At 35.5% G+C, this 23,519-nt stretch overlaps 7 protein-coding genes across 11 annotated transcripts; 4 read left to right on the top strand and 3 right to left on the bottom strand.

Moving 5' to 3' along the window:
* Positions 1–164: 164 nt before the first annotated feature.
* Positions 165–1,540, top strand: LOC107270508 (translocon-associated protein subunit beta). Its single transcript, XM_015745582.2, has 4 exons — positions 165–300; positions 623–767; positions 860–1,174; positions 1,257–1,540. The coding sequence occupies exons 2-4, from the start codon at positions 624–626 to the stop codon at positions 1,371–1,373; spliced, it is 576 nt and encodes a 191-aa protein (XP_015601068.1). The 5' UTR covers positions 165–300; position 623; the 3' UTR covers positions 1,374–1,540.
* Positions 265–11,379, bottom strand: LOC107270501 (nuclear pore membrane glycoprotein 210). 2 transcript variants are annotated; one of them, XR_003060536.1, is made up of 16 exons: positions 11,173–11,379; positions 10,611–10,882; positions 10,290–10,513; positions 10,073–10,213; positions 9,685–9,983; positions 9,274–9,564; positions 6,435–9,198; positions 6,027–6,362; positions 5,723–5,941; positions 5,392–5,647; positions 5,067–5,308; positions 4,835–4,984; positions 4,625–4,751; positions 4,510–4,560; positions 4,003–4,432; positions 265–351 (listed from the first exon to the last, which is right to left on the bottom strand). XR_003060536.1 is itself a non-coding variant. In XM_015745560.2 (15 exons), exons 1-15 carry the CDS (start codon positions 11,349–11,351, stop codon positions 4,236–4,238), a joined length of 5,748 nt encoding a protein of 1,915 aa, XP_015601046.1. In that variant the 5' UTR covers positions 11,352–11,379; the 3' UTR covers positions 1,686–4,235. The 2 variants fall into 2 exon arrangements, 1 of the variants encoding a protein (XP_015601046.1); XM_015745560.2 differs by lacking the exon at positions 265–351 and having other exon boundaries at positions 1,686–4,432.
* Positions 11,380–11,510: 131 nt separating this feature from the next.
* LOC107270512 (cytochrome b-c1 complex subunit 10-like) lies at positions 11,511–12,557 on the top strand. Its single transcript, XM_015745585.2, has 2 exons — positions 11,511–11,937; positions 12,313–12,557. The coding sequence occupies exons 1-2, from the start codon at positions 11,894–11,896 to the stop codon at positions 12,425–12,427; spliced, it is 159 nt and encodes a 52-aa protein (XP_015601071.1). The 5' UTR covers positions 11,511–11,893; the 3' UTR covers positions 12,428–12,557.
* LOC107270504 (IWS1-like protein) lies at positions 12,459–18,471 on the bottom strand. Of its 4 annotated transcripts, none has more exons than XM_025087876.1 (12): positions 18,019–18,471; positions 17,502–17,694; positions 15,777–17,399; positions 15,670–15,684; positions 15,239–15,617; positions 14,857–15,146; positions 14,651–14,762; positions 13,637–14,570; positions 13,233–13,353; positions 13,032–13,133; positions 12,811–12,900; positions 12,459–12,741 (listed from the first exon to the last, which is right to left on the bottom strand). In XM_025087876.1, the coding sequence occupies exons 1-8, from the start codon at positions 18,029–18,031 to the stop codon at positions 14,448–14,450; spliced, it is 2,748 nt and encodes a 915-aa protein (XP_024943644.1). In that variant the 5' UTR covers positions 18,032–18,471; the 3' UTR covers positions 12,459–12,741; positions 12,811–12,900; positions 13,032–13,133; positions 13,233–13,353; positions 13,637–14,447. The 4 variants fall into 4 exon arrangements, with proteins under 4 accessions (XP_024943644.1, XP_015601058.1, XP_015601060.1 ...); XM_015745572.2 differs by having other exon boundaries at positions 15,239–15,599; positions 18,019–18,468; XM_015745574.2 differs by lacking the exon at positions 15,670–15,684 and having other exon boundaries at positions 15,239–15,599; positions 18,019–18,449.
* A 132-nt stretch (positions 18,472–18,603) lies between these two features.
* On the top strand, positions 18,604–20,122 carry LOC107270505 (transcription termination factor 3, mitochondrial). Its single transcript, XM_015745576.2, has 2 exons — positions 18,604–19,741; positions 19,811–20,122. Exons 1-2 carry the CDS (start codon positions 18,769–18,771, stop codon positions 20,086–20,088), a joined length of 1,251 nt encoding a protein of 416 aa, XP_015601062.1. The 5' UTR covers positions 18,604–18,768; the 3' UTR covers positions 20,089–20,122.
* Positions 20,114–23,503, bottom strand: LOC107270506 (endoplasmic reticulum-Golgi intermediate compartment protein 3). Its single transcript, XM_015745577.2, has 8 exons — positions 23,313–23,503; positions 22,836–22,994; positions 22,637–22,753; positions 22,523–22,566; positions 22,377–22,441; positions 22,085–22,308; positions 21,858–21,986; positions 20,114–20,952 (listed from the first exon to the last, which is right to left on the bottom strand). Exons 1-8 carry the CDS (start codon positions 23,395–23,397, stop codon positions 20,615–20,617), a joined length of 1,161 nt encoding a protein of 386 aa, XP_015601063.1. The 5' UTR covers positions 23,398–23,503; the 3' UTR covers positions 20,114–20,614.
* LOC107270511 (reactive oxygen species modulator 1) lies at positions 21,038–21,847 on the top strand. The gene is made up of 3 exons (XM_015745584.2): positions 21,038–21,197; positions 21,427–21,563; positions 21,648–21,847. Exons 2-3 carry the CDS (start codon positions 21,433–21,435, stop codon positions 21,754–21,756), a joined length of 240 nt encoding a protein of 79 aa, XP_015601070.1. The 5' UTR covers positions 21,038–21,197; positions 21,427–21,432; the 3' UTR covers positions 21,757–21,847.
* Positions 23,504–23,519: the final 16 nt, after the last annotated feature.

The following is a 23,519-nucleotide window of genomic DNA, read 5'->3' as shown; positions in this document are numbered from 1 at the left end:
GACTAAAGATTCTTCTTGATATAGAGTAATGTACTTAATATACATTCGAACCATGCAAACCTTATTTTTTTTCTTCTTCATAACGTGAATAAAAATTCATATTCTCACGTTGTCGGAAGCGGAAGTCAGGCATGGTGTTGTGTTGTGTGTCGTGATGTTTTTGGGCATTGCTACGGCGTCGAAACGTGGCAGTAAATGCGGCGCTGTTGGCAGTTTCCTTAAGTTCATCTATTCAACGATCTTCCAGCTTACTAGTTGTCTTTGCGTTTACGTCCTTTCAGGTTACTGTACTTAGAGCAGGTGAGTGTTCACCATATTTTCCACAGATTTTGAGTAATTTGTAACTGAAAGCTTAAACCCATCCGCAAGTACAAGAGTTAATAATTATTTCTGAACCTTTTCGTATAATAGAATTCATACATAAGACAATATTTCATTTCGGAGCGCCTTCTCTGGATACATTGATTTCTAACATATGACTTCAATCTTCCGTTTATCATAAATGACAGCTTATATTATTCTATATTTTTCATTTTGAATCATTAAAAAATGCCTTAGTGTATATTTGATGTTGTTATATTTTATTCTTAAGGATTACTCATTTTAATATTTCTTTTTGCAGAATGAACTACCACTTCCTTTTGGCAGCTGTAGCTGCTCTGCTGGTCAGCACTTGTGCCGACGACGAATATGAAGCTGCACGTCTACTAGTATCTAAACAGATCCTTAACAAATATCTTGTAGAAAATATGGATATTGTTGTAAAGGTACTCCATTCATTTATGTTTAACTTTTTAAATGATATTGAACATAATAAAAAGTACATATGCACAGTTCTAATCACAATTTTTTTTTACAGTATACAGTTTACAATATTGGTAATGCAGCAGCACTCGAAGTTGAAATAACTGATAACTCCTTCCATCCTGATAATTTTGCTCACGTTAGTGGAGAACTCAATGCTAGAATTGATCGTGTCCCACCATACACAAACGTCAGTCACGTAGTTGTCGTAAGGCCACGCAAATTTGGTTACTTCAACTTTACCGCTGCTGAAGTTCTATATCGTCATAAGGAAGATGCCCCGAGGTTGCAAGTTGCAGTAAGCAGTGAACCTGGTGAAGGCTTGGTCGTATCCTTCCGTGATTACGATAAAAAGTTCTCATCCCATGTTGTAAGTAATCTTTACTTTAAAAATAATGATATATAATCCCTATCAATTTGGTCCTTGCTCTAACTCCATAATCTTCTTGCAGATTGACTGGGCAGCATTTGCAGTTATGACTCTGCCGTCCCTAGCAATCCCATTCGCGTTATGGTACTCGAGTAAAAGAAAGTATGAAAAACTATCAAAGAACTCTAAGAAGCACTGAAGAGATTTAGGAAAAGTTAAAAATTATCACACATACATACACGATCTACAACATCTCTAGATCGTTAACAACAAATTATTTTCTCTTGCATGACTGTGAGATCGCGTGACTGTTTCATTACACATGCCGAATTTTTGTAATAAATATTATTTATGAATAACTACCAATTGATTGAACGTTAATACTCCTGTCATACTCCTAATCAAATATACATATCATTCATTTTCACGCACGCAACAGCTTAGCTAATTGTTATTCGTAAGACTCGGATTAAGAACGTTGACGATTTCTGTTAATTTTTATTAAACAATGTACAAAGAAGAATATACTCTTTATTTACCTGAGTCCAACGAACTGACATATTTACTAAATAACATCGTACCACATGACAATTATGTATGAAAATTTCACAACCGCACATTATCGCCTTTTTTTGTGTGTTCCAATTAACGTTCAGTTGCTTACTAAGTCATATTTTTAATTTTTAAGTACTATGAACACATGGCGTAGCTGCTTACCACATAAACTTTACTGTTTCCCATCGGCAAGGTATAACAAACTTAAGACCGAACATGTTTTTCAACTTTTAAGGAAGCACGAATAATAATTCACATACATCCACATATACATCTCATTCTTTGTTTCCATTAATTATTGCAATATTACAAAATTGCACAAAAAACTTGAAGGTAAAGCGATAATCGTAATCCGCTCACTTACAAATTGTGATGCATAAAATGTAATAATCATTGCGTAAAGAAAGGATCTAAGAATGTTCAGTAAATAAAATAATAATGATACATCACAACCAAAAATGACTTTTTTCTTTATTACTTATCCTTCATTATTGGCACTTCGAATTTCCGATTAAGAAATTCGAACGGAAGTGTGTCGAGCCAATACTTACATAGAAAGCTCGAAAGTTATCTTTTCTGTTTTATAAATAAACAAGAATATTAAAAAATAATTGTGTTGAACATGTCGCAAGGAAGAACACATAATCTTTATGAATAATAGGCAGAAAAGGAAATTATGATAAGTACGGAAGACTATTGATCGAGCTTTCAAAGTATTGTGAAAAACAAGGATTTATCGCAACTGCGATTTCCTTTAAAAGTCAAATTTGATAATATTGAATTTTCGTAATGTCAATTTAATATTTGCATTTAATAACTATCTTAAATATTAGTCTTATACTACCATCTCTATAAGATGTCTTCGCAATACTCATACATTGTACCAGTAGATTAATGAAGTGTGTATTCAAATTTAAAAAAAACATATTGAATAAAACTAAGTCCAAAATAAATCTCAGTACCCGCAGTTAATAACTTGCCAGTTTAATCTACTATACTGTACTGCGTACTGCGATAAATTTTGTCTCCGCATAAAATATCGCGAGTGGTATCATATTGTCTCAGTTACTCAATGCCTATTGTGAGTATCTAGACTTTTAATTCTGCTCAATTATTATCACTAACAATTTACAATCAACTATTCAGACTGACTGGTCCGCAATTTACAAACATGCAGAATTAAGAGTCTGTACCTTAGCATAACATTTAAATGAAAGACTTTCACGCTTAATGATACAAGATAATTAACACTGTCAATTAGATAATTGTTGGCAAAATTCGTATAATAATTACATTTATATATACAGAAGTATATCAAGTACTTAAAGATAATGAAAAATGTAAGGACACCCTCCGAGGCAAATTAAATGATACGTTGGCTCTCTCTGATGATATAAGGATTCAAAAGAAAAAAACTGATATAGATAAAACTGTCTAAGAAATTATACAAGAAGGTACTGAAAGTAGGGTAATTAAGTTTTATAAAGTGAAGTGAATTGTTTAGGCCGTGAAGCTTAATCATGATACGTGAACACACGTACTTCTTCAAGATGTTACATGAATTCATTTCGCGATAGAAGAATTTACTGATTCAAAGGCACAATAAGGTCTTTCATCGATTTGGAAGTGGATTATAAACGGGTCATCGACTTTGCTAGTTCATAGTTAACTGCAAGTAACTAGCTGACCACACGCAGGGCTTAATCATTGAGAGAATGAATATTACAAAAATGAAAGTTATGTTATGCAGATAAACAAGATTTCTTTAATAATAGTAATTTACCGCGATTATTTACATTCGAATCTAACTGACTTGTCTCGTTAAACGGGTGATGAACGTTAACAGCTTCCTGTCAGTCATCTCTATTAAACAAACGTTAAAAAACGGATACATTCTTATTAACAAAACCAGTCATTTAGTTACACCGTTTCAGTTTCTCACTCAACAATGTTGGTCGATGTTCAAATTGATGCAATTCTCTTTATCCTCATCAACTTGTGCAGCTGCCTCACAATATCGTTCTTAAGGATATAAACTGTTCTGTCCTTATACCTCGCACTAAAATTGTGCGAATACAATAAATATAATAGTTGTGGCGTTTCAAACATTGACAACCTCTAAGCTTGAGGAAGAATGGTAACGTGTTCTTAGTCTTAAACCGCATGTATCCTCATTCATTAATGGTCTTAACTACGTCTCTAAATCTCATGTTTCATACGTCAGATTCCTTAAGTATTACAATTAACGTTATATTATTATACAATGATCTTACCAATGACGGGAATCCAAAAGGATGCACGGCTGATGCTTTCAGCAAACCATGTTGTTCGTTCAAGATAATATAAACTTCGTTAGTTGTCCAATATCATACACGGGTTTCGTTGTGGAGAACGAGAAAAAGAAGAAAATATATTCCACAAGGACACAAGAGGAACACAGCCTTCCCACGAACATATTCTTCGACTGTATATCAGTCTTGTCCAAGCAATTTTCAACTGTGAATCATTACGGACTGTGTAAAGTTCTATTCCGTCTGGCAGTCGGCGTGTAAAAGCCACGTGGATCGCCATAAACAGGCTCGAACGCTGAGAAAGGCCTTAAGGATGAATTTGGACTTCGTGAATTTGGCGTACTCGTTGCATTGTTAACAGTAGGAGAGCACGTTACGTTTGCGTTCTTTATTGGCGGGGGACATGTGTCAGCTGTAAGATGAGACGGAAGAAATTAATAAAAAAGACCAAAATAAATGGGAAATTTTGCATAATCCTTATACCCTTACCAAATACAGTTTTATTCCTTACGGGGATGCACGTCACTTTGTGTTTGAATACTGTAAAATAAAAAGTAAATATATATATAAATATCATTAATTATATGAAAAATTAAATACTTACTGAAGAAGAACGTCACAACAAGAACCACAAGAGGCGCTAAGGTGTACCGATAATAATACATATAGTCCAGCCAGTGAATTCCAGATATTGGAACAAATTGGTCGTATTTGGAAATTCGTATTAAAAGCTAAAACGATTCAATATCCACAATTATTTTCTATGTGATACTTTAATATCTCAGCCAACAATGAAAACAGTTAAGTTACTCACAGGAACACTTTGGTTCGTCAATTCATTCGTCACTATAACTTTCTGACCCTGCATTTCCTCACGGTTCTGTAACAATCTTATCTTGTACTGTATTAAATGCTTTGAAACAAATTGAGGCCCACTTACGGTCAAGCCCTCAGGAGCGTTCATCTACAAAGACAAAATAGAATAAAATAAAATCCATACATTCTCAATTTAAATGATCAAAGTAATTCTAATTAATTAAACTTACCGTAACACGATTCAGTACAGTTTTCAAACCATATATATCGATAGTAGCAGTCGATAATGTATTAGAAGAAGATAAAACAAAGACAATTTCTTTCTTGGTAACATACATCGGTGGAAGATACACTACTTCCACTGGTGTACCTTCGATGTCATTACTCTGTGCATTTATCAACACCGATGTCTCCATTGTACTCAATGCGATGCTTAATGGACCCATCGACATAACATCACAATAATAAAAACCTGTTAATTCATATGTATATTAAAGTCCCTATTTTATTTTTAATTTAGATGTATTTTATTGGCATAAAAATTCGTATACTAACCAGTCACAATATCGAATCGTGGTTTAACGAGGAACAGGTCGTTTATAGCAATGGTTGAAACTGGAGAAACGAATTGAATGTTGCAAGTAAATGGAAACGAGGTTACCGCGAAAGAGGATTGTCTACGACATCCACCTAAGCCCCGTGATAAGACATTGTTCTCTTTTATTTTCTCATCTTTACTCTTCAGTACTAAAGGTAGACTAAACACTTCCATGCCGGTAATATTTTTTCCTCTTAGTGGCACAAGTGATATCTGTTACGTGTAAAGAAATAAAATAATAAAGATTGGAACGATATAAGAAAAGTAAAATCATTGTCTAAACCATACCTTGGCAATTGGCTTTATAGTAACTTCAATGTCTCCTTGTATCGGAGTGGCAAGACTATGCTTTACAATAGCATGTCCTGGACTGCGTGCTCTACCAATTCCTGTGAGAGGATCTACCGTCAAGTTGTCTGGAGCAGATGATTGCCAATACCCAGGATCACCATCGGATGACAATAGTGGCATGGAAAAGCATACGATATCACCCACTGTCAGGGTAGTCTGCCATAAACAAAGTAAAAAAATATTAAGAAACAATTAAAAAATATTAATAATGCATAAGTCGGGACTTTAAAATGTTTTTTACCTTTATCGGAAATAATATGTCTCCAATCGCCATGTGAACATAATCAAACATTCCATTGGGATATTTTTCATCGTATACCTTAGCAACCAATTCGCCATTCTTAAGAAACTTCGTAGCAATCACATTACCTTTTCCAGGTGCAAAGGAAACCAAATCGCCTCTATTGGCTGTGACTTGAAACTTGGTCTCAGCTGAATGGAATTTCGAGCCGACACTATCATAATATTGTAATTCATAATCCAATTCCATACCATTGGGTAACATATTCAATTCCTCACCACTGCGTATACGCACATTTGATTTGAGGGACAACATAACATAGTGCACAGGTTTTACCTTAAAGAAAAAAACGTGATTACATATGCAGTAGTCAAAAAAATTAATAATCGAGACTTTGCAGATACTTACGTCAACAATAATTGTTAAAGTTTGCTTAAAACTGTAACCCTCTACGCTTGATATGGAAATTACTGTTCGGCCAAAATGATCTCCTGCCCTGATCACCCCATTTTTATCAACGCTTATAGCTTTACTTCCGGTAGTCAATGCATTCAATTCCTCGGATTCATTCGACTGGCCGCTGGACAAAATTTTGTACGACGTGACTCCACGCTTGTCGCGATTCGTTTCCAATTTCAAGATAGAATTCGCTGCCATTAAAATGATAGATACTCCTGGTGCAGCTACAGGATTTGTCAGATATAATTCTTCGAAAATTTCAATCTTGACGAACGTCGTGAAAGTCACATCCTTCTTGTAACCGGGTAAGGTCTTCGATGGCGCAGTCACGTTCAAGTAAACTGTCACTGTTCCTGGTCTTATCGCTTTGGCATGTAAAGTTACTTCATTCTGGTATCTCACATTGATACCAGTACCTTCGTACATATTATGTAGACTCAATGAATTTGAATCGCTTGACATCCATATAAATCTCAAAGGTTTTCGCAGTGAACCAATAATCAATGGCGTCAAGTGTTCCGGCAGACCAAATGCCCAAAGAGGAATAACAGCACCAGCTTTAACCCTACTTGTAGGAGTAACAATTTTAATTCCTTCAAGTATGATAACGTGAACTTCTGCATGATCTTGGGAGTACAGAACCCTAGTACCTTTTGCACTTAAACCGACAGCCCTTGCAATGACTTTTGTTTTTCCCATTGCCATCCCTTCGAGGACCCCAGTACGATCAATACTAAGGACATCATCATTTTCTGCGGTAAATTCAACCTCTGCATTGGTAGGACCTCCCTCAGTTTTAATCTGATAAGGTGTACCAATCAGTACAGTTAAATTACGCGGTGTCACTCTCAATGGTAAAAATACTTGAACAATACATGGATCACTTTCGATTTCTTGATCACCTTCACCACTAACGAATATCAACTGAGAATCCCCTTCTTCAATTCCATGAATAACGTAGAGTATTTGTTCATAAGGTAATTTGCCTTGTTCATTGATTGGCAATCGTTTCACTTCAATATATCCATTCTCAGTTTCTGCTCTTATATTAAGTGCATCGATAGATGGCAATTGTATAAGCTGTCCATTAGTGTCAAAAAGTTTGACAGCAGCTACGATGCACTTTCCCTTCTCAACTTTATTCACAGTTTCCACTTCAATTCCTCCGAGTTGCTGCACTTCGATTGTAGCTTGAGCTGGACCAGAATCGATGCACAGATCAACCAGGGCTATTTGTAGTACTCCAGATTTTTTTGGTGTTACACTGATAGATTTTGTCGGCTCTATGTATCGTACATCAGCTATGTCATCAGTGCTTAATAGAAATTCATAGTAACCAGAACCCTGACTGACTTGCAGGAAATACTTTCCATTAGGATCATTTAGTACCTTCAACGTGCTCGGAGTAATGGTGGTATCGTTAACCAGAATAACATTCACAGAAGCTTCTATCATAGGTGTATCAACTATTCCCCTTTCATTTTCAGTAGGAAATACTGGCCATTCTGGAGTGATACCCAATTTGTTCAGAATGTTTTTCTGGTATCCTATGACTGACGCTGACACAGTCAAACTTCCAGTATGTTTCTTAGGTATGATACGTTGATAGTGCCTTTTTGGAAATTCCACATTCATATCCGTAATAGTTTCCTCCTTCGACCCGATTGGAGCATCAAGAATACCTACTCCAGTAGGTGTCAATTCCCACTCTATATGTAAACTAGAAATGTTATCAAAACGCCGACCATCTTCGTCCTTTATCACAACAGTAAGATCCAAGTCATTGTTATTTCGCGCCATAATCTTCTCGGAGACCTGTCCAATAGGACAGCTACTACTGTTACTGAACTTAGGTTGTAGATAAATGTATCTTGGCTTTCCACAAATCACACGAACTTTAGCAACTGCTTCGGTTTTCTGACAATTTGGTAAGAGCGGCAAGTTTGACACTGTGTAAATGAAGTTGGCTTCACCAAGAGCTTTACAGGTGACTTCAAAAAGTGCCACATCAGAAAATCCACTGGTAGAATATGCGTATTCGTGAGATTCTATGACCATGTTATCAGAGACTCGTGCTTCTCTCGAATATCCTTGCGGCTTAATGGACCATGGATGCGGTCCACCTTTGAAAAGAATTTTTCTTGATGATCCGACAGTTAGCAGAGTTTCCATGCTTGCTGGATGTAAGGCTGTGAGTGGCTCGTAAGCTGATACTGTTATATTGTCAATTAAGTATAGTCCATTTACTTTATAAGCTACGGATATACTGGAAGTTCCAACGTCTAATCCCATGACTGCTATGGTCGTACAAGCAATGCCTACTGGTTGTACAGTTTCATTTTCATAAACTTGTTTAAAGTTCTCATCTGGTATGTCAACTTCAAAAGGTACGTCCTTACAATCGTTAAACGGCATAACTATTACGTCTGTGCCATCGCTTAATTCTCCGTACAAAGCAATGTGCAAGTATATCGGCTCGCCAACTGCAGCTTCCATGTTGTACCGAACAATTTCTAATTTGCAGGGTGGTAAAACATGAACTTTTGTTGTATCTTTGTTATACTGATTTCGTGCCATGGAGACAGATATATCTGTAGTTCCCTTTTGCAAAATCCTTACAACACCATTCTGTGTCACAGTGGCTACTGATGGCTGTCGGCTGGTCCAAACGTAAGAACCATCACCGCCAGTTACTTTTAAGGCAATCTCAATCCTAATGGGTTAATCAAGACAATGTTAAGAATATTTATTAATCATTAATATTAGTGCGAATTAAATATTTACATACCGGGATTTTCCCCTGGGATCCCACGGCATGGCTAGAATCTTTGGATGAACAGTGACTGGTGAATGTATCGTAAGTTCTGCTCTGGTTGATAATTTTGACAAAAGTGTCACTCTTTTTCCATACTTATTGATCACTCCGTGAAGAGTAGCTTCTACTGTTGTTGTTCCAATGTTTATTGGCACACCGATGACATGAGTTCCATTTGGTGTTACCGAATGGGTATTGAAGTACTTCCCATCGATCTGCATTGTTGCTTCTACACCTTCACCAATATGAAATCTACGATCCTTACTGCAATCATAATATAATTATTTCATTGATTACTTTGTAATCGATGGGTATGGCAAGGAGTTGTGTATCAATGATGATTATTATAAAAGTCTCTATGAAATGATATAAAAAAATATTTACTTGTCGTAAAGCTCAATAACAATTTCATGAACTTTTCCAAGTATGAGGGCCCAATTTCTATCTGGAAGAACTGTAAGTGCTATGTACGCCACGTCGTTCACGTTAACTGTCGCTGAAGGTAAAACAACACCGTATTCTTCATGAACATATTTGTCATGTAAGAAAATCTTTGTTTTTCCGTATGAAAGTGCATAAATGGAGCTATGCTCGTTGTCTATTTCTAATATGGCTGTATTTTCTGCCTCTAAGTAATATTGACTTGATGGAAAATTTATTTCTTCTAGTCGACCCTGACGGACCTGTTAAAGACACAGGAAATAAATGATTTATGAAGTAAGTCTTTATATATAAGTCTTTAGAAAACTTATAAAAATCTTAATGTACTTGCCTGCATCACTTTGTACTTGAAACTATCATGTACCATTATTGTAACATCGGATGGTAGTATTATAAGATTTGCCACAACAATTAATTCCACTTCTATCGGGGATACATGTTTATATTCTGGATGTAGTAATCTTACTGAAACCTGAAAGTATAGTATTTCACATATAGTAGTAACTGAATAGGATAAAAATATTGATTAAATGATCCATGTAACGTACCTTCGCTGTTCCTGTTCTAACTCCTTCCAATAGAATGATATGCCCTCTTTTACCTATCGCATCTAAACTGCTAACCGTATGTGGTGTCTCGTATGGAGACTCTTGAAAAGTCATAAAACGCAAGACATTGTTCGGAGCTTTTTTGTCTACTGTGGTAGAATGTTTATCAATATTGCCAACTGTCCAAGTAAATTCTACGCCCGCCAGAGTTGTGAATTCGTTACCTATAAAGAGAAACGAAAAAGCGTTATTATACTAGATGCAAAAGAAATGTATCCAATTACACAACTGCACATAAATGTTGCATATACTTTGACCTACCTTGTTCGTCACAAGCTCGAACTTCAAATGCTTCTGGTGCTTCTTCAATAAATAATTCTCTGGTAGTAGTAACAACATGAAGGGAAGAAATTGCATCTACTATAACATCACAGCGTAAGACCAATCCTGATGCTACATCCTCTGCTAAAACAATAGCAGTGTTTCGAGTAAATTCTTTGGTAACTGTTTGTACAATTACAGCAGATGAACATGTTCTGTCTAGATTTTCATTTATGGGTACCAATCGGATAATATCCAAACGTGACGTGGACCTGTAAATAAATAAATAAAGTTAACAACTCATTCTATTTCAATTCATCATCGCATATGTTAAACTTGAATAGAAGTTAACACAAATTGTATTTAAATCACTGAGCAAAGCACGAAAGGTAGAAGGAACTTAAGGAAAAGGTTATCATTGTTATATATTATACTTTTCCTGTACTAGTCCCAGAAAGAAGCTTTTGACCGTTAAATTAATAAAAATATATGGAAACTGAAATATGGAATACAGCTCCAATTTGAGTCTTATGTACTAACACAAATAAACGTGTATAATTACCATTGATAGCAACCACCCTCGGTTACTTCAAGTGTAAAATTAACAGGGTAATCATTGAAAACTGGTAATAAAACTCTTGGTACGTTTAATCTGTGCCCTTCGACAACAATTGTCACATTAATCGCGGCAGCACATATGGTAAATACAATTATTTTCAATAACGCTTCTGACCCCGCCATAATTTTCTACATGTGTTTTGCTAGTTTTGCAAACTCTTGGCGGTCCTTTCCGGCATAAAATATGCTTTACCGCCTTGGTCATAAGTTGTTCTTCTTCAAGAGAGATCACTGTACTAAAGTTTGAATCAAGAATAACCTGGCACGCAACAAGCTGCAGAATTTCTGTGCCGAGCATTCAGTTGACTCATTGTCCGCTGTCCAACTGGTAGTTTCTTATAGCCAGTAGGATACCGAATTGTATCAAAAGCCCATCAGCTTGAAGAAAGTTGAAAGAACATGATTCGGATTGACTGGTAGTTATAAACTTACACACTGTCGAAAACTGTCCAATAGTAAAATACTTAAAACTGTAACAGAACGTAGTTAATTGTGAGCGAGGTTTAAATTTTGATAAAAATTATCCTTAATTGTCCAAATCCTGCTATTTGAAAACATTTCTACATATTCTAGAATTAATGGCTACATAGCTCAGTTGTAAAAGAGATACCTGAGATTGCCAATTCACACTAACTTTGTACAGTTTTTGATACTTGTGCAAAACAATGGGACCTTTGGGTAGGAAACACGTCGAACTGGCTCGTCACTGGTGAGAAAATGTAGCGTTGTAAATTTTATGTAAATTTTCTTATATTTAATTGACATTTCATACGCACTTCAGCAGCTTAGGCTCTGATTAAATTTATTGTTGTTAAATGTGGAAAATCCAGTTTTAAGAAAGTATAGTATTCATATATTTATCATTGCATAATATGTATATGTAATCAGAACAATGCGATATGTTGCAAGATCAATAAAATCTGAAATCTGAGCTTTGTCCTTCCCTAAATAATTGTAATTATGTAATGGAGTATAACGATACTGTGAATGTAATTATGGTATCTTTATAATATTTATTTAACACTATCATTGTTTGTAAAGCTGTATATCATTTAATGTTTTATGTTGTACTTTTTTGTCACAGGCTTCCATCTGTTATGTCATATGGAACTGCTGCTACGTTAGCAGGTCTCTACTTCACAGATTGGAAAGTAGTTCTGCAGTATGTACCGTTCTACAACACCAAATTCCAACAATAACTTCAAGCAAGAAACAATGTATAAATATGGATTAGTTATAATAGTTGTAATAAATTTATTCATCCGTGTCACATTTTAAGATGACACAGCAAACAAACTTGTGTACATTCAAATACATAATCCTATCGTACATCAGTAATTTACTACAATCAAGAAATGTATCCCATTCATTTTTCATATTTTAAATCATATGAAGTGCTAAGCTATTTTTTGGTCGTGGTTCTTCACGTAGAGCTTCATAATATCCAGTAACTTCTCCATTATTTATTGCACTTTTAGTCAATCTCAGGCGCATCGGAGCTTCAAAGCACATTCTGCAGATATAAATAAGTATGTTAATTATTCAAAACAATGATATAATTTTCTAATAATCAAATTATTACTTGTATCCAAAAATGAACATCATTGAGAACATTGACACACCAAATCCAGTGCCAGCTACATACAAATTGCTATGATACCTCCAAAGACGCCTAAAACACGATTAAATCTTTACATATTTGTCAATCTACTCCATGAAAAAGGTCATCAATTTTCTATTTGAATAATTTGCTAATTCAGAAAATTTATAACCAATATTTCATTTGATTCATCGTCATCTTACCTCATTTTGAATTCTCTTGAACCAAGCCTTTATTTTTACTCCAATATTCTTCGATGAGAGGTTTCCAAACGTAAGCACCACCGAAGACTCCTATGATAGTAACTAAAACAATTTGTCCGTTAGTGATACCTCCTCTAGGATATATACGCATATTTTTCTCAGTAGTCGTGCACAAGTTCAGCTAAAAAATGAAACACTTACCGATCAACAATGGCTCCGGTATCACTTCAATATGGCGGTCTCCCTCGACTCTCACCTTTTTCAGCAATTACTTTACTGCCCGAGGTATAACGACTATAAATATACGTAGAGAGATGCAAACCTGCTACAACAAACACAAGTATTTTAACACGAGTTGAAAATTTAACCATTTTATTATGTCAAATACACATCCCTCCTGTGCTATTCTTTCAATAGTACAGAAGTATAGAATACATAGAAGGTTGCTACCAGATTTTTAAGATCATACAAAGCAGAGCGTATGATTTTATGTAACAGTACTTGTTAGAAATATTATATCTGTTCAACCTGACACTTGTCCCTTGAGAGATGAAACCAATCAAGGAAGAAGTATATATCTTTCACTTTAAATTTCGCAATTTTACCTTTTAGGATGATCGCATCGAACATGTCGCGTCAACAGTAATAGTTACTTCAATATGCGGAATTGAACACCTACAAATTTCAAATCAAATCTATTTTGCAATTTGAATATAGAAATTTGCGACTGTACTTGTATATTTATTTTTTTTTTAAGTAGGGAATGGACGCCATATTGTCACATGTTCTGAACGATGGTGTTTAAAAGTAATGAGTAGAAGCAATATTGTTCAGCTGAATTATTTTATATTTGCAATAATTGGCAGCTATAAAATTTGCAAGAATGGTCATTTATTTGAAGTCTTACGAAAGCATTTTATTTTGCTTGATCGTAACAATTATTCAATTCGTCATGTTAAATCCTCAACTATACGCTACATCTTTTCGCGAGTATCACAATTAAACCAAGTTGAAACATTTTAACTAAAAGAACATATAATTTTGTGGAAAATGTACTTCCAGGGTATGGATTTCATCTTCAAATTAAAATGCAACGATCGGTACGAGCACGAAAACACAAAGTATTTGATTTGGGTCAGAACAAATTGTTGATAAAAATTCGAAATTAAAGATTTATCCAATGGCAATAATTTGTAAATGGCATATTGTGATGATATACGAACACTTGGTGCTTTCAGGTTTCTCGAAAGAACTGCACCTTCGATATATTTTATAACTTATAAGTAAAAATGGAATTATTTTCTTTCTAGAAGAATTGAACAATCGCCCCACAATAAACATTCACGTATATTTTACATTGTTTCTCATTGCTAAAATGATTATAGCGTGTAACGCAACATTACTTGAATATATTCATTATAAGGACATTTTTCTGCCTTCAATGGATATATCAACTGCTCGTCTAGTAGACTTTATCCTCTTGTTATCGATATAATTTTTCATGTGCCGCTCAAATCGATTCATCTGCTTCTTAGTGCTCTGAAAGAAAACGAAGAAAGATATAAATATTTCATCCGGTTGCAATAATTTATAGTGAATAAAGTCAGGCATTGGCATACTCTGCTAATATCAATATCAGATTTCCAATCTGGTCGTATCACGTAATCCTTATTAGATGGAATAGGGACTCTGGCACGACCAACCCAACCAGGGTCACCTGGTCTCAATAATCTAAAAAACAAAAAGGGAGAAACATTGTTACAGGTAACAAGTATCAACAATTAGCTTCACCGGCAATAGTTGAAGTCGTCAGATTAAAATTTACTTGGCGTCTCCTTTCAGTGCTTTATTAATGTCTTGTGATTTCTGAGAAGAACTGCCCTCGTCGACCTTTCTTCTCTTTTGTGGTGTTTGTTCAAGATCTCTCTGCATTCTTTCCTCCTTGGTCATAGCCTTGAAATCGGCGGAAAGATTGAAAATCGGTCGTGCCCACTCGTTTATTAATTTTCCAGCACGTTCCTTGTTCTCTTTGGTTTCCTTAGGATGTTTGTAAAGATACATAACAGCTTTACCAATCCCAGATTGTTTCAAGGAGGACTGATCGATCCTTGGAAACTGAAAAGATCCAAGAAACCGTCAAGAAAAACTACCAGTAATTACTAGCTGTTGGGAATTAATTTAAATATTTTTAAATCATCTTGATATACCTCCCAAAGTAACTTTAGAAGACTGTCTCTGATTTTCATTGAAGGTAATGATCGATCAGGCATCGGTGCCAACCAATCAGTAAGTATGGCTAATACATTGTGCTCCAAAAATGCTAGCTGTAAGTCATGCTTCTTTAACTGCGAAAGTACTTTTGGTAACATGGCTATTTTGTTTGTAGCCGGTTTATTTTGTTGATTTAACTTCCTGTCTTCCTCCGATGCACCTTTCATGTCGGATAATAACTGTGCAATTATGTCATCATTGTCATTAATAATATCGATGTCTCTGCGCTTTCGACGACGAGTTTGTTCATCCTTCTTACGAGCAAGCATACGATCAAAATCAGACATAGAATTGTCCCTGTACAAAAGGAAAAGACTAATGAATTAAGGAATATATATTTGATAACTTCTGTGTTCTATTAACTTACACATATCTGTTGCTCCTTGGAAGCAAATAGAAAAAATGAAGTGTAGATACAACTTGGACTTAAGGGATCGCATTTGCAATAATCTATGAAAAATAAATTTTACTTACTCCATGCCACCAGGAATACCATCGTCCGAATCGTCTTCATCCTGTACTCCAGTAGGTGCTTCATTCTCTGCTGGTTTACTGCCTTCCTCTGTGTCTCCCTCCTCAGCTTGGGGTTCTTCGGGTTCTTGAGAACCCTTTCTCTTCTTCGGAGACTCACCATTTTCATCTTCCTCTTCTGAATCTGACAAGCCGCGCTTAAGCTTCTTGGAAGCTCGTACTTCGCTGTTTTCACCTTCGGAATCTGATAATATGCGACTGCCTTTTTGCTCGATAGGAGCATCGGATTCTCGACTATAGCTTCTTGATCTATGGGATCTAGCTTTAGAACCAGCTCTTGATCTAGATCCTGATCGTGATCGCGACCTAGACTTTGATCTTGAACGGGAACGCGATCTGGACCGTGAATGTGAACGTGATCGAGAACGCGATCTTGATTGGGATCTTCTTGAGCCAGAACGTGATCTAGATCTTGATTTTCGGGAACTTGATCGTGAACGAGATCTTGAAGCAGCTTTTCTAGAACTAGCTCCCGATCCGGAGCGAAAACTTTTTCGTGAGCCTGAACGTGATCGTGATCGTGATCGTGATCTTGATCGCTTTGGTGAAACAGATTTTGAGCGTGACCTTGATCTAGATCTTGACACTGATTTTCTGGAGCCTGATCTCGATCTGGATCTTGATCTTCTTGACGCGGATCGCGATCTAGATCGTGAGCCTTTTCGTGAACCTGACATCGATCTAGATCTTGAGCGTGACATAGCTTTTCTATCTTGTGACGGTGATCTTGAACGAGCTTTCTCTAGTACCGATGGTGATCCTTTCCTTGATCCAGAACCAGACCTAGATCGTGATTTTAAATTTCTTTTTCTATCGGATGGTGAATTGGGCCTGGAACCAAACGGGGAACCTGATTTCGATTTTGACCTTGATCGTGATCGTGACCGTGATTTTCTTGAACCTGGTGAATTGTTTCGTGATCCTGTTGGGGAATACGATTTTCGTGAACCAGACGGTGATCTAGGTCCAACTTCCAATGTTGCTTTTCTATCTCCTGAATTAGATCTTGATCTAGATCTTGATGATTTCCTAGAACCAGATCGTGAGCGAGATTTAATTCTTGGTGTAGGAGATGCCGATCCTGAACGTGATCTTGGAACTTTTGGTGAAGTTGGCGATGAGTTAGATCGCGATGCTGAAGCTTTCGGTGAATTGGGCCTGGAATTAGATTGTGATCTTGATCTTCCTCTGTGTGAATCTGATTTTGATAACGATCGAGCTCTCGTTGAGGAAATCGATCTTGATCGCGAACGTGAATTATTTCTTGAGGTGACGGGTGAGCCTTTTCTGGAATTGTTTGGTGAACCACTCTTAGATCTGGACCTGGAGCGTGCTTTATGAGAATGCTGTGATGAAGGTGATGGTGACCGTGATCTAGAACGGCTTTTTCTGGGCTCTGATGGTGATCTGGATCTTGATTTTCGGTCCATAGGTGGAGCAGACCCATCACGAGAAGGAGATCGCGATACAGATCGAGAACGTGATTTCCTTGATTCTGGATTGGACCTAGGGGAAGATGGTGAATCTGGTTGATTCTGTGTATGTGCTGGGGAAGCTGCATTCGACCTGAGCATAATAACATACTTTATTATAATTCCCTCCATATAATAATGTTATTCCACTTGTATAAACTAATTTTATGCAAATAATGTGAATAATTTTATAAACCTTGCAGGAGAACTCCTTCGACTGCCAGAATTTGATCTTGATCTACTTCTAATTGAATCATTGGGACTTATTGATCTCTTTGAATTGGCAGATGGAGAACGATCGTGTTCCATAGGAGACTGAGGTCCTGTCTGATTTTCGACAAGTTGTGTGCCTGATTTATTCAGTTCCTCTTCCGAATCACTGATACCGCCTGAATAAAGTTTTTTTGTAAATAGCTTACAGTATCTGTTAATAGAATTCTGATAGACTGTCTCCAACAAAAGGAAAGAATCGAACAATGTAGTGCTGATATAAATCTTTAATATTCTTATCTATACAAAAGTTCTTTAGAAAGAAGCTAATGCAGATAGAAGTAATAATGGTAAAAGAAAGTGCGTCATATTGCGGAAAACATTCTGAATAACTATATATTCTGAAAAGATTCTAAAAAAAAGTTACAGAAAATTATATAAACAGTTAAAACTATATATTGAGTCTCAAAATAGAATAAATTAAAGTTAAAAATTTTACATACCTTCTCGTTCCATGACGTCAATACGATTAGCAGCGATATAACGATGATTACTCTAATAATATATCATAAAGGAATCTCAATAAAAGTAAAAAAGAATTTAAGAAAATATATCCGGCTTTTTTAACAGCACCACCGGAGCTTCGTTTCAAGCTAGAAGCTGCTACATGCGTTCGTCTATATACGAATTAGCTGCATTTTGTTCAATCCAAAGGAATCAAACATTTCAAATATAGCGTCACGTTACACTCGTCGCACAGAGTAAACCGTATTAAAGGAAATCGTATGAATTAACGAAGTAATTCCTATTCACTTCTATCATAAATACGTCAGTACAGTAATACCAAGGTAGTTTTGTAATACAGGTTAATTCTATGGTTAATTCGAAAGGGGGTAACGATTGTTGATATTTTAGCTGGCTGACGTCACAATTTAACACCCAATCACACTCACCGAAGGTTCATTTGAACGTGAGTTGTCGACTAATGGTACAGAACGTCCATAGGAATTCACATTGGTTATTGGTCAAGAGTCACGTATGGTAAGCGTATCGAACCTAAATATGGCACGTTGATTGGTAGAACTATTGGGAGTTGCTAGAAGCGCCATTTAAGCAAGATGCGGCATATTGTTGCATTGTTGATTGTTCAAAGCAAACAAAATTTGTTCTCAGATTATAGAAAATTGGTCATATCTTCGTGATTATCTGAGACAATGTTCACGACACGTTATTGTTAATATTTATTGTAAATAATGGGTTTTCCACGATATTCTGCTATATTTCGACTAACTCGAAAAGCCACGTGGTGCAACAGAGTTGAAGATGAGGTTACTTATCGACGACTTTTGTATTTTGTACAATATTCAACGCAAAGTGATGCAAAGAGATCCATATTAGAAAATGATCTTCGATACAGTCCTTCGTTAAATCCGAAAAATGAACCATTCATGCAGTCAACGTCTGCTGTTCAATATTCTAATACTTCGCAAGGCACTGCGAGTGAGACAACACATGATTTTAAATCTAAAAATAACAATGAGATTAAGAATTCAATGTTAAACCCGTTGAATCAACCTCTGGATTTTGATGAGATATTCTTAGAACATACAAAGCCAGCACATCCTTTGGATGAATGTACTGAGGATGTTTCACACATTGCGCCATACTTGGCTCCCACATTTAACTTTGCTGCCTATGCTGATAAATCTACTACGCTCCAGGAACTTATTAAACTTGGTGTAGATTTGCATAAATTAGATGACAAACCTATGGTTCAAAGGTTTTTACTTCGTCTAGATTTTGAAAAGGACATGAAACCATATATACAATTTTTACATGATTGCGGTGTGTCAGCAGATACGATTGGCAAATTTTTAACAATAAATCCTATGATTTTTAAAGAAGACATGGATAATCTTCATACAAGAATAAGATACCTAAGAGCACACAATTTTAATTTGTCAAACGTGCAAAGAATAGTCTCCACTAATCCATTTTGGCTAATGTTTAATACAAAAAGAATGGACACTAGGCTTGCATTCTTTCAAACACAGTTTTCTTTAACTGGGCCTGAAGTGAGAACTTTGACAGTGAGAGCACCAAAACTAATCACTTTTAACTTGTCTAATGTAAAAGAAGCTGAGTTTGGTATTCGAGAAGAAATGGGTTTCAATAAAGATGAAACAAAATCCATAATCCTTATGAAGCCAAGGCTGTTAATGATGTGTAAGTTATTTAAAATGTTGAATTTCTTCAATCTGATTGTATTATTATAATACTTTATGTAAATTACAGCAAGGGAACGTACTGTTGCAAGTTTTGAGTATGTACACAATGTAATGGGAATATCACACCAAATATTGTCACAACAGCCACACATTTTATTGTGCAGAAAAACTAGAATTGAAATGAGACATAAGTTTTTGGCCAACTTAAGAAGAGCACAGTACGATCCAGAAAAACCATTGTACGTATCACCAAAAGCTCTGGTCACTGGAACTGATGCAGAATTTTGTCAAGATGTAGCACAAGTGCCAGTTGAGTTATTCAATACATTTCAAAAGACGTTGTAAAATACTAAGGAATTAATAAATAAGCTTCACTAAACATAATGGTTTATCTCATTATGCATATTGGCATATATCTTACAAATCTCTGTGACACAGTCACAAAATATCATGCCGCGACAATTTATGAATTAAACAATACATATCCTGTTGTGCTAGTTTTCAAATGGATAAAAGAATCAATTATAAAATACACAATACAGTCAATGTCAATGTCAAAACTTAAATATAAATACTTATTTCAACATCATGAAGACTATCATCAGACATGATTATTCATCTTTCTAGTTGAAACAATACAAAACCAAGTATTGTTCAAGATTATTACAAATCAAAATTATTTCATCGATAAATACAGCTCCACCCTCAAGAATTAAAAATATTGAGAAACAGGCAATAAACAGCGCGACTCCTTAGCACTTAATTATTAATTACTATGCCTTATATTATATTTAATAGATCGAAACGATCACACGAATGCATTAACATTCACAATCGTTCTTAATATTTCAAAAACTCCTAGTTAAAGATCCTAACTGAATTTACCTAATTCATCTTTTCGCTGTATTGCACGAACGGATCGATATAGGATGGCGTCAATTAGTCCAGCCACAGTAAATACACCACCAATTGCCGCACATACGTTAGTTGTAAAATGTCCAAAGGATTTTTTGACTTCGGTATACTTCACCATCAGTGGGCTTAATTCGTAACTGAAGAATACTCCAGGCATTCCTGAATCGCTAGATGCCTGAGATATGCCTCGGTAGTATCGCGTTAAAGAGAATTGATTACTAACCAGTGTAGAACCATCTCTTCGAACATAAGTGGTAGGCACAATTTTTATGTAGTGTTGAAACATCATAGCTCCTGTAATAAATCAAAAATAAAATTTTTATTTTCAAACATTCTAATTTTAATTTTAAATTGTTTGCGGATTCTTCCGCAACAGCGCTAGTGTCGTCAAAGACGGTGACGTCGAATGAACAGCCGTCTTTTTTATCATATGGCAGCCAACTAATATGGCGACTTGCTGATACGGTGAAAACTAAAGCGGGTAGATCGCGAAGAATTCTCGATAAGCTTGACAGCACGTAAAACAATATTTTAATACAGTGAGTATGAAGTTTTGCGGATTATCAATCAGCAAAATATGTTACAAATAATCAAAGATGTTATGGTGCATCTGACTAATATTGTTCGTGTATCCATTTCGTGCTTTTGGATTTCTCATGCAATCGACACATAGGTGTGCCGGTAACACGCGGATTTTTGACAAAAGAGAATTTTGTTTTAAAAGTTAAGGGCTTTGGATAAATTTTATCTTTTTTTTTTTGTACGTAGATTATAATGCCGGTAGTTCCTGGTGGAGCGTATCAGCAAGGACCATCCTGCTGGGATAGGATGAAGATGGGATTTACTATTGGTTTCTGTGTTGGAATGGCATCGGGTGCTCTTTTTGGAGGATTTTCAGCTTTGAGGTAATGCTTATGATAACTGTGTGAATAGTGCAGGTTTAATCTTATTGTTTTGTCTAAATTTTTTTTTCCAATGATTGCTGTCAGGTATGGAATGAGAGGGAGGGAATTGGTAAACAACGTTGGAAAGGTAATGCTTCAAGGTGGTGGAACATTTGGCACTTTCATGGCAATTGGAACAGGCATACGTTGCTAACATTCAGAGATATTGTGTATAACTTTAGAATGGATTATGTTGTAATATCAAACTGTACTATTGACTTTGTAATAAAATAATGTTAAGGAAATATGATGTACCTTCACTAGCTACGACCACTGTGCCATCCATTGGGTTGGTTTTTCCTGGAATGTTCAGTCCAAAGCTCAAATGACGGATCTTGTGTGTCATATTGAACTGAGTAGATGAGTATGGTTGTACATCGTGCACTAAAAATGACATAAATACAATATTGTATATTTGAGAAACATGAAATTTTATATGATATAATCTGGTCTGATAATTGGCTACAAATCAATTAACTTACCATGAACATGGTTAACAGAAAAACTGTCTCCAGGAGCAATATGGAAACTTCCACCAACTCGATTGACCTCCATATAGCCATATATCTGACATCCTTCTAAAAATGCACGTTTCATTCTTTCTACAGACTTATCATCTCTACATTGCTTTATAGATGATGGATCTGGGAATGCCCATTTTTTCATATTATAAGCCTTCCTAACGTCTTCACATGTGTTACAACATCTATAAAAATTATTTTATTAGAGTAATGTAATAAGAAACATTTATTTTTTATTGTTAAAAAAACTTACAGTATTCCCATTGCTTCACTAGTAGCTCCATAGCAATCTCCACACTCATTCGCATCTTGTGTATTCTTAAATAATTAAGAGTAAAGTTAACTTCTCATATATAATTCAAGTTTAAAACTAGATTACATTCTGAAAAATTAACTTACATTTTGGTTTGTTGTTTCCATCAACCCTTTTGTTTTTACAATATCTGCCAATCAAGAATTTCAAGATTAAACTTTATTCAATTATCAAAAAAATTTGCAATGACAAAAATTCACCTGTTTTCTGAGGATCTTCAATAGGTTTACCATCAAGGTCTAATCTCCTTTTATATATATTATGTTCTATTTGCAAATGTTGCTCCCCTGTTGCATCCATTGCATCAAGTGACAATACTATAATAAAATATAACCATATCTAAATTTTGAACACTTGTGAAATGCTGTATTACAGCTAGAAACACAAACAATGACTTACAATCACAAGATATTGTAGGTATTATAATATCCAAGTTAATTCTCAATTTAGAACCCCTCGATGTATCTACAAACAGCTCTTCTTTCAAGTTATACTTAAGGTAATCCTCGACTTCACACAGGAAGAATATTATCATCATCAATGCACTGATCATCGACACTAAAACACAAATGCATTATATTATTAACAAACTAAATTATTATCGATTATAACTTCGTAGCTGAATATTACTAGTAAATCGAATTTTGATATACTTTAAGGTTAGTCACAGAACAGTGTACATTTAATGATTACATTAACGAATAACTTTTTAACAGAAAGAATACAACTTCTTACTGTAATTTCGAATTAAAATTCATTCAAAATTTTATCAATGATTAGAAAATATGCCAAAAGAAAAATGTAAATAGCAGACGATGACGTGACTGACAGAGTTCTATAAAACAAGCAGAAATTAATATACTTGAATTAACGTACCAATACCGCCGCCGAACGTCTGGACGCGTTCTTCAAGAGTTTTAGGATACACATCGAAAAGGCGAAATATTTCTAGTATTTTCATCTTTACTAAATATACTTTTTTGCAACTTCCTTAACGTCCACGAATGATTGTGATTATCGCCGTGCTGATACCGACGATCCCTCGGCGTTAAACGTGTACGGTAATGACTTCGTGTAACTTCG

Source organism: Cephus cinctus, unplaced genomic scaffold, assembly GCF_000341935.2.
Source record: "Cephus cinctus unplaced genomic scaffold, Ccin1 Ccin1_scaffold0786, whole genome shotgun sequence".
Lineage (NCBI taxonomy): Eukaryota > Metazoa > Arthropoda > Insecta > Hymenoptera > Cephidae > Cephus > Cephus cinctus.
Note: the sequence above shows the minus strand (reverse complement) of the source record. Positions and strands in the feature narration are given on the sequence as shown.

Coding starts and splice junctions, on each gene's coding strand:
- LOC107270508 (XM_015745582.2), top strand. CDS start 624: ATGAACTACCACTTCCTTTTGGCAGCTGTAGCTGCTCTGCTGGTCAGC. Junction 768..859: donor ATATGGATATTGTTGTAAAG/GTACTCCATTCA, acceptor TTTTTTTTACAG/TATACAGTTTACAATATTGG. Junction 1,175..1,256: donor AAAAGTTCTCATCCCATGTT/GTAAGTAATCTT, acceptor ATCTTCTTGCAG/ATTGACTGGGCAGCATTTGC.
- LOC107270501 (XM_015745560.2), bottom strand. CDS start 11,351: ATGGCGGGGTCAGAAGCGTTATTGAAAATAATTGTATTTACCATATGT. Junction 6,363..6,434: donor CTTTAACAATTATTGTTGAC/GTAAGTATCTGC, acceptor TTTTTCTTTAAG/GTAAAACCTGTGCACTATGT. Junction 5,648..5,722: donor CTATAAAGCCAATTGCCAAG/GTATGGTTTAGA, acceptor TACACGTAACAG/ATATCACTTGTGCCACTAAG.
- LOC107270512 (XM_015745585.2), top strand. CDS start 11,894: ATGGGACCTTTGGGTAGGAAACACGTCGAACTGGCTCGTCACTG. Junction 11,938..12,312: donor GTCGAACTGGCTCGTCACTG/GTGAGAAAATGT, acceptor TTTTTGTCACAG/GCTTCCATCTGTTATGTCAT.
- LOC107270504 (XM_025087876.1), bottom strand. Junction 14,763..14,856: donor GCACTGAAAGGAGACGCCAA/GTAAATTTTAAT, acceptor TTTGTTTTTTAG/ATTATTGAGACCAGGTGACC. Junction 14,571..14,650: donor CTGATATTGATATTAGCAGA/GTATGCCAATGC, acceptor GTTTTCTTTCAG/AGCACTAAGAAGCAGATGAA.
- LOC107270505 (XM_015745576.2), top strand. CDS start 18,769: ATGGGTTTTCCACGATATTCTGCTATATTTCGACTAACTCGAAAAGCC. Junction 19,742..19,810: donor GCCAAGGCTGTTAATGATGT/GTAAGTTATTTA, acceptor TGTAAATTACAG/CAAGGGAACGTACTGTTGCA.
- LOC107270511 (XM_015745584.2), top strand. CDS start 21,433: ATGCCGGTAGTTCCTGGTGGAGCGTATCAGCAAGGACCATCCTGCTGG. Junction 21,564..21,647: donor GGAGGATTTTCAGCTTTGAG/GTAATGCTTATG, acceptor GATTGCTGTCAG/GTATGGAATGAGAGGGAGGG.
- LOC107270506 (XM_015745577.2), bottom strand. CDS start 23,397: ATGAAAATACTAGAAATATTTCGCCTTTTCGATGTGTATCCTAAAACT. Junction 22,754..22,835: donor ACCTACAATATCTTGTGATT/GTAAGTCATTGT, acceptor ATTTTATTATAG/TATTGTCACTTGATGCAATG. Junction 22,567..22,636: donor TGAAGATCCTCAGAAAACAG/GTGAATTTTTGT, acceptor CTTGATTGGCAG/ATATTGTAAAAACAAAAGGG.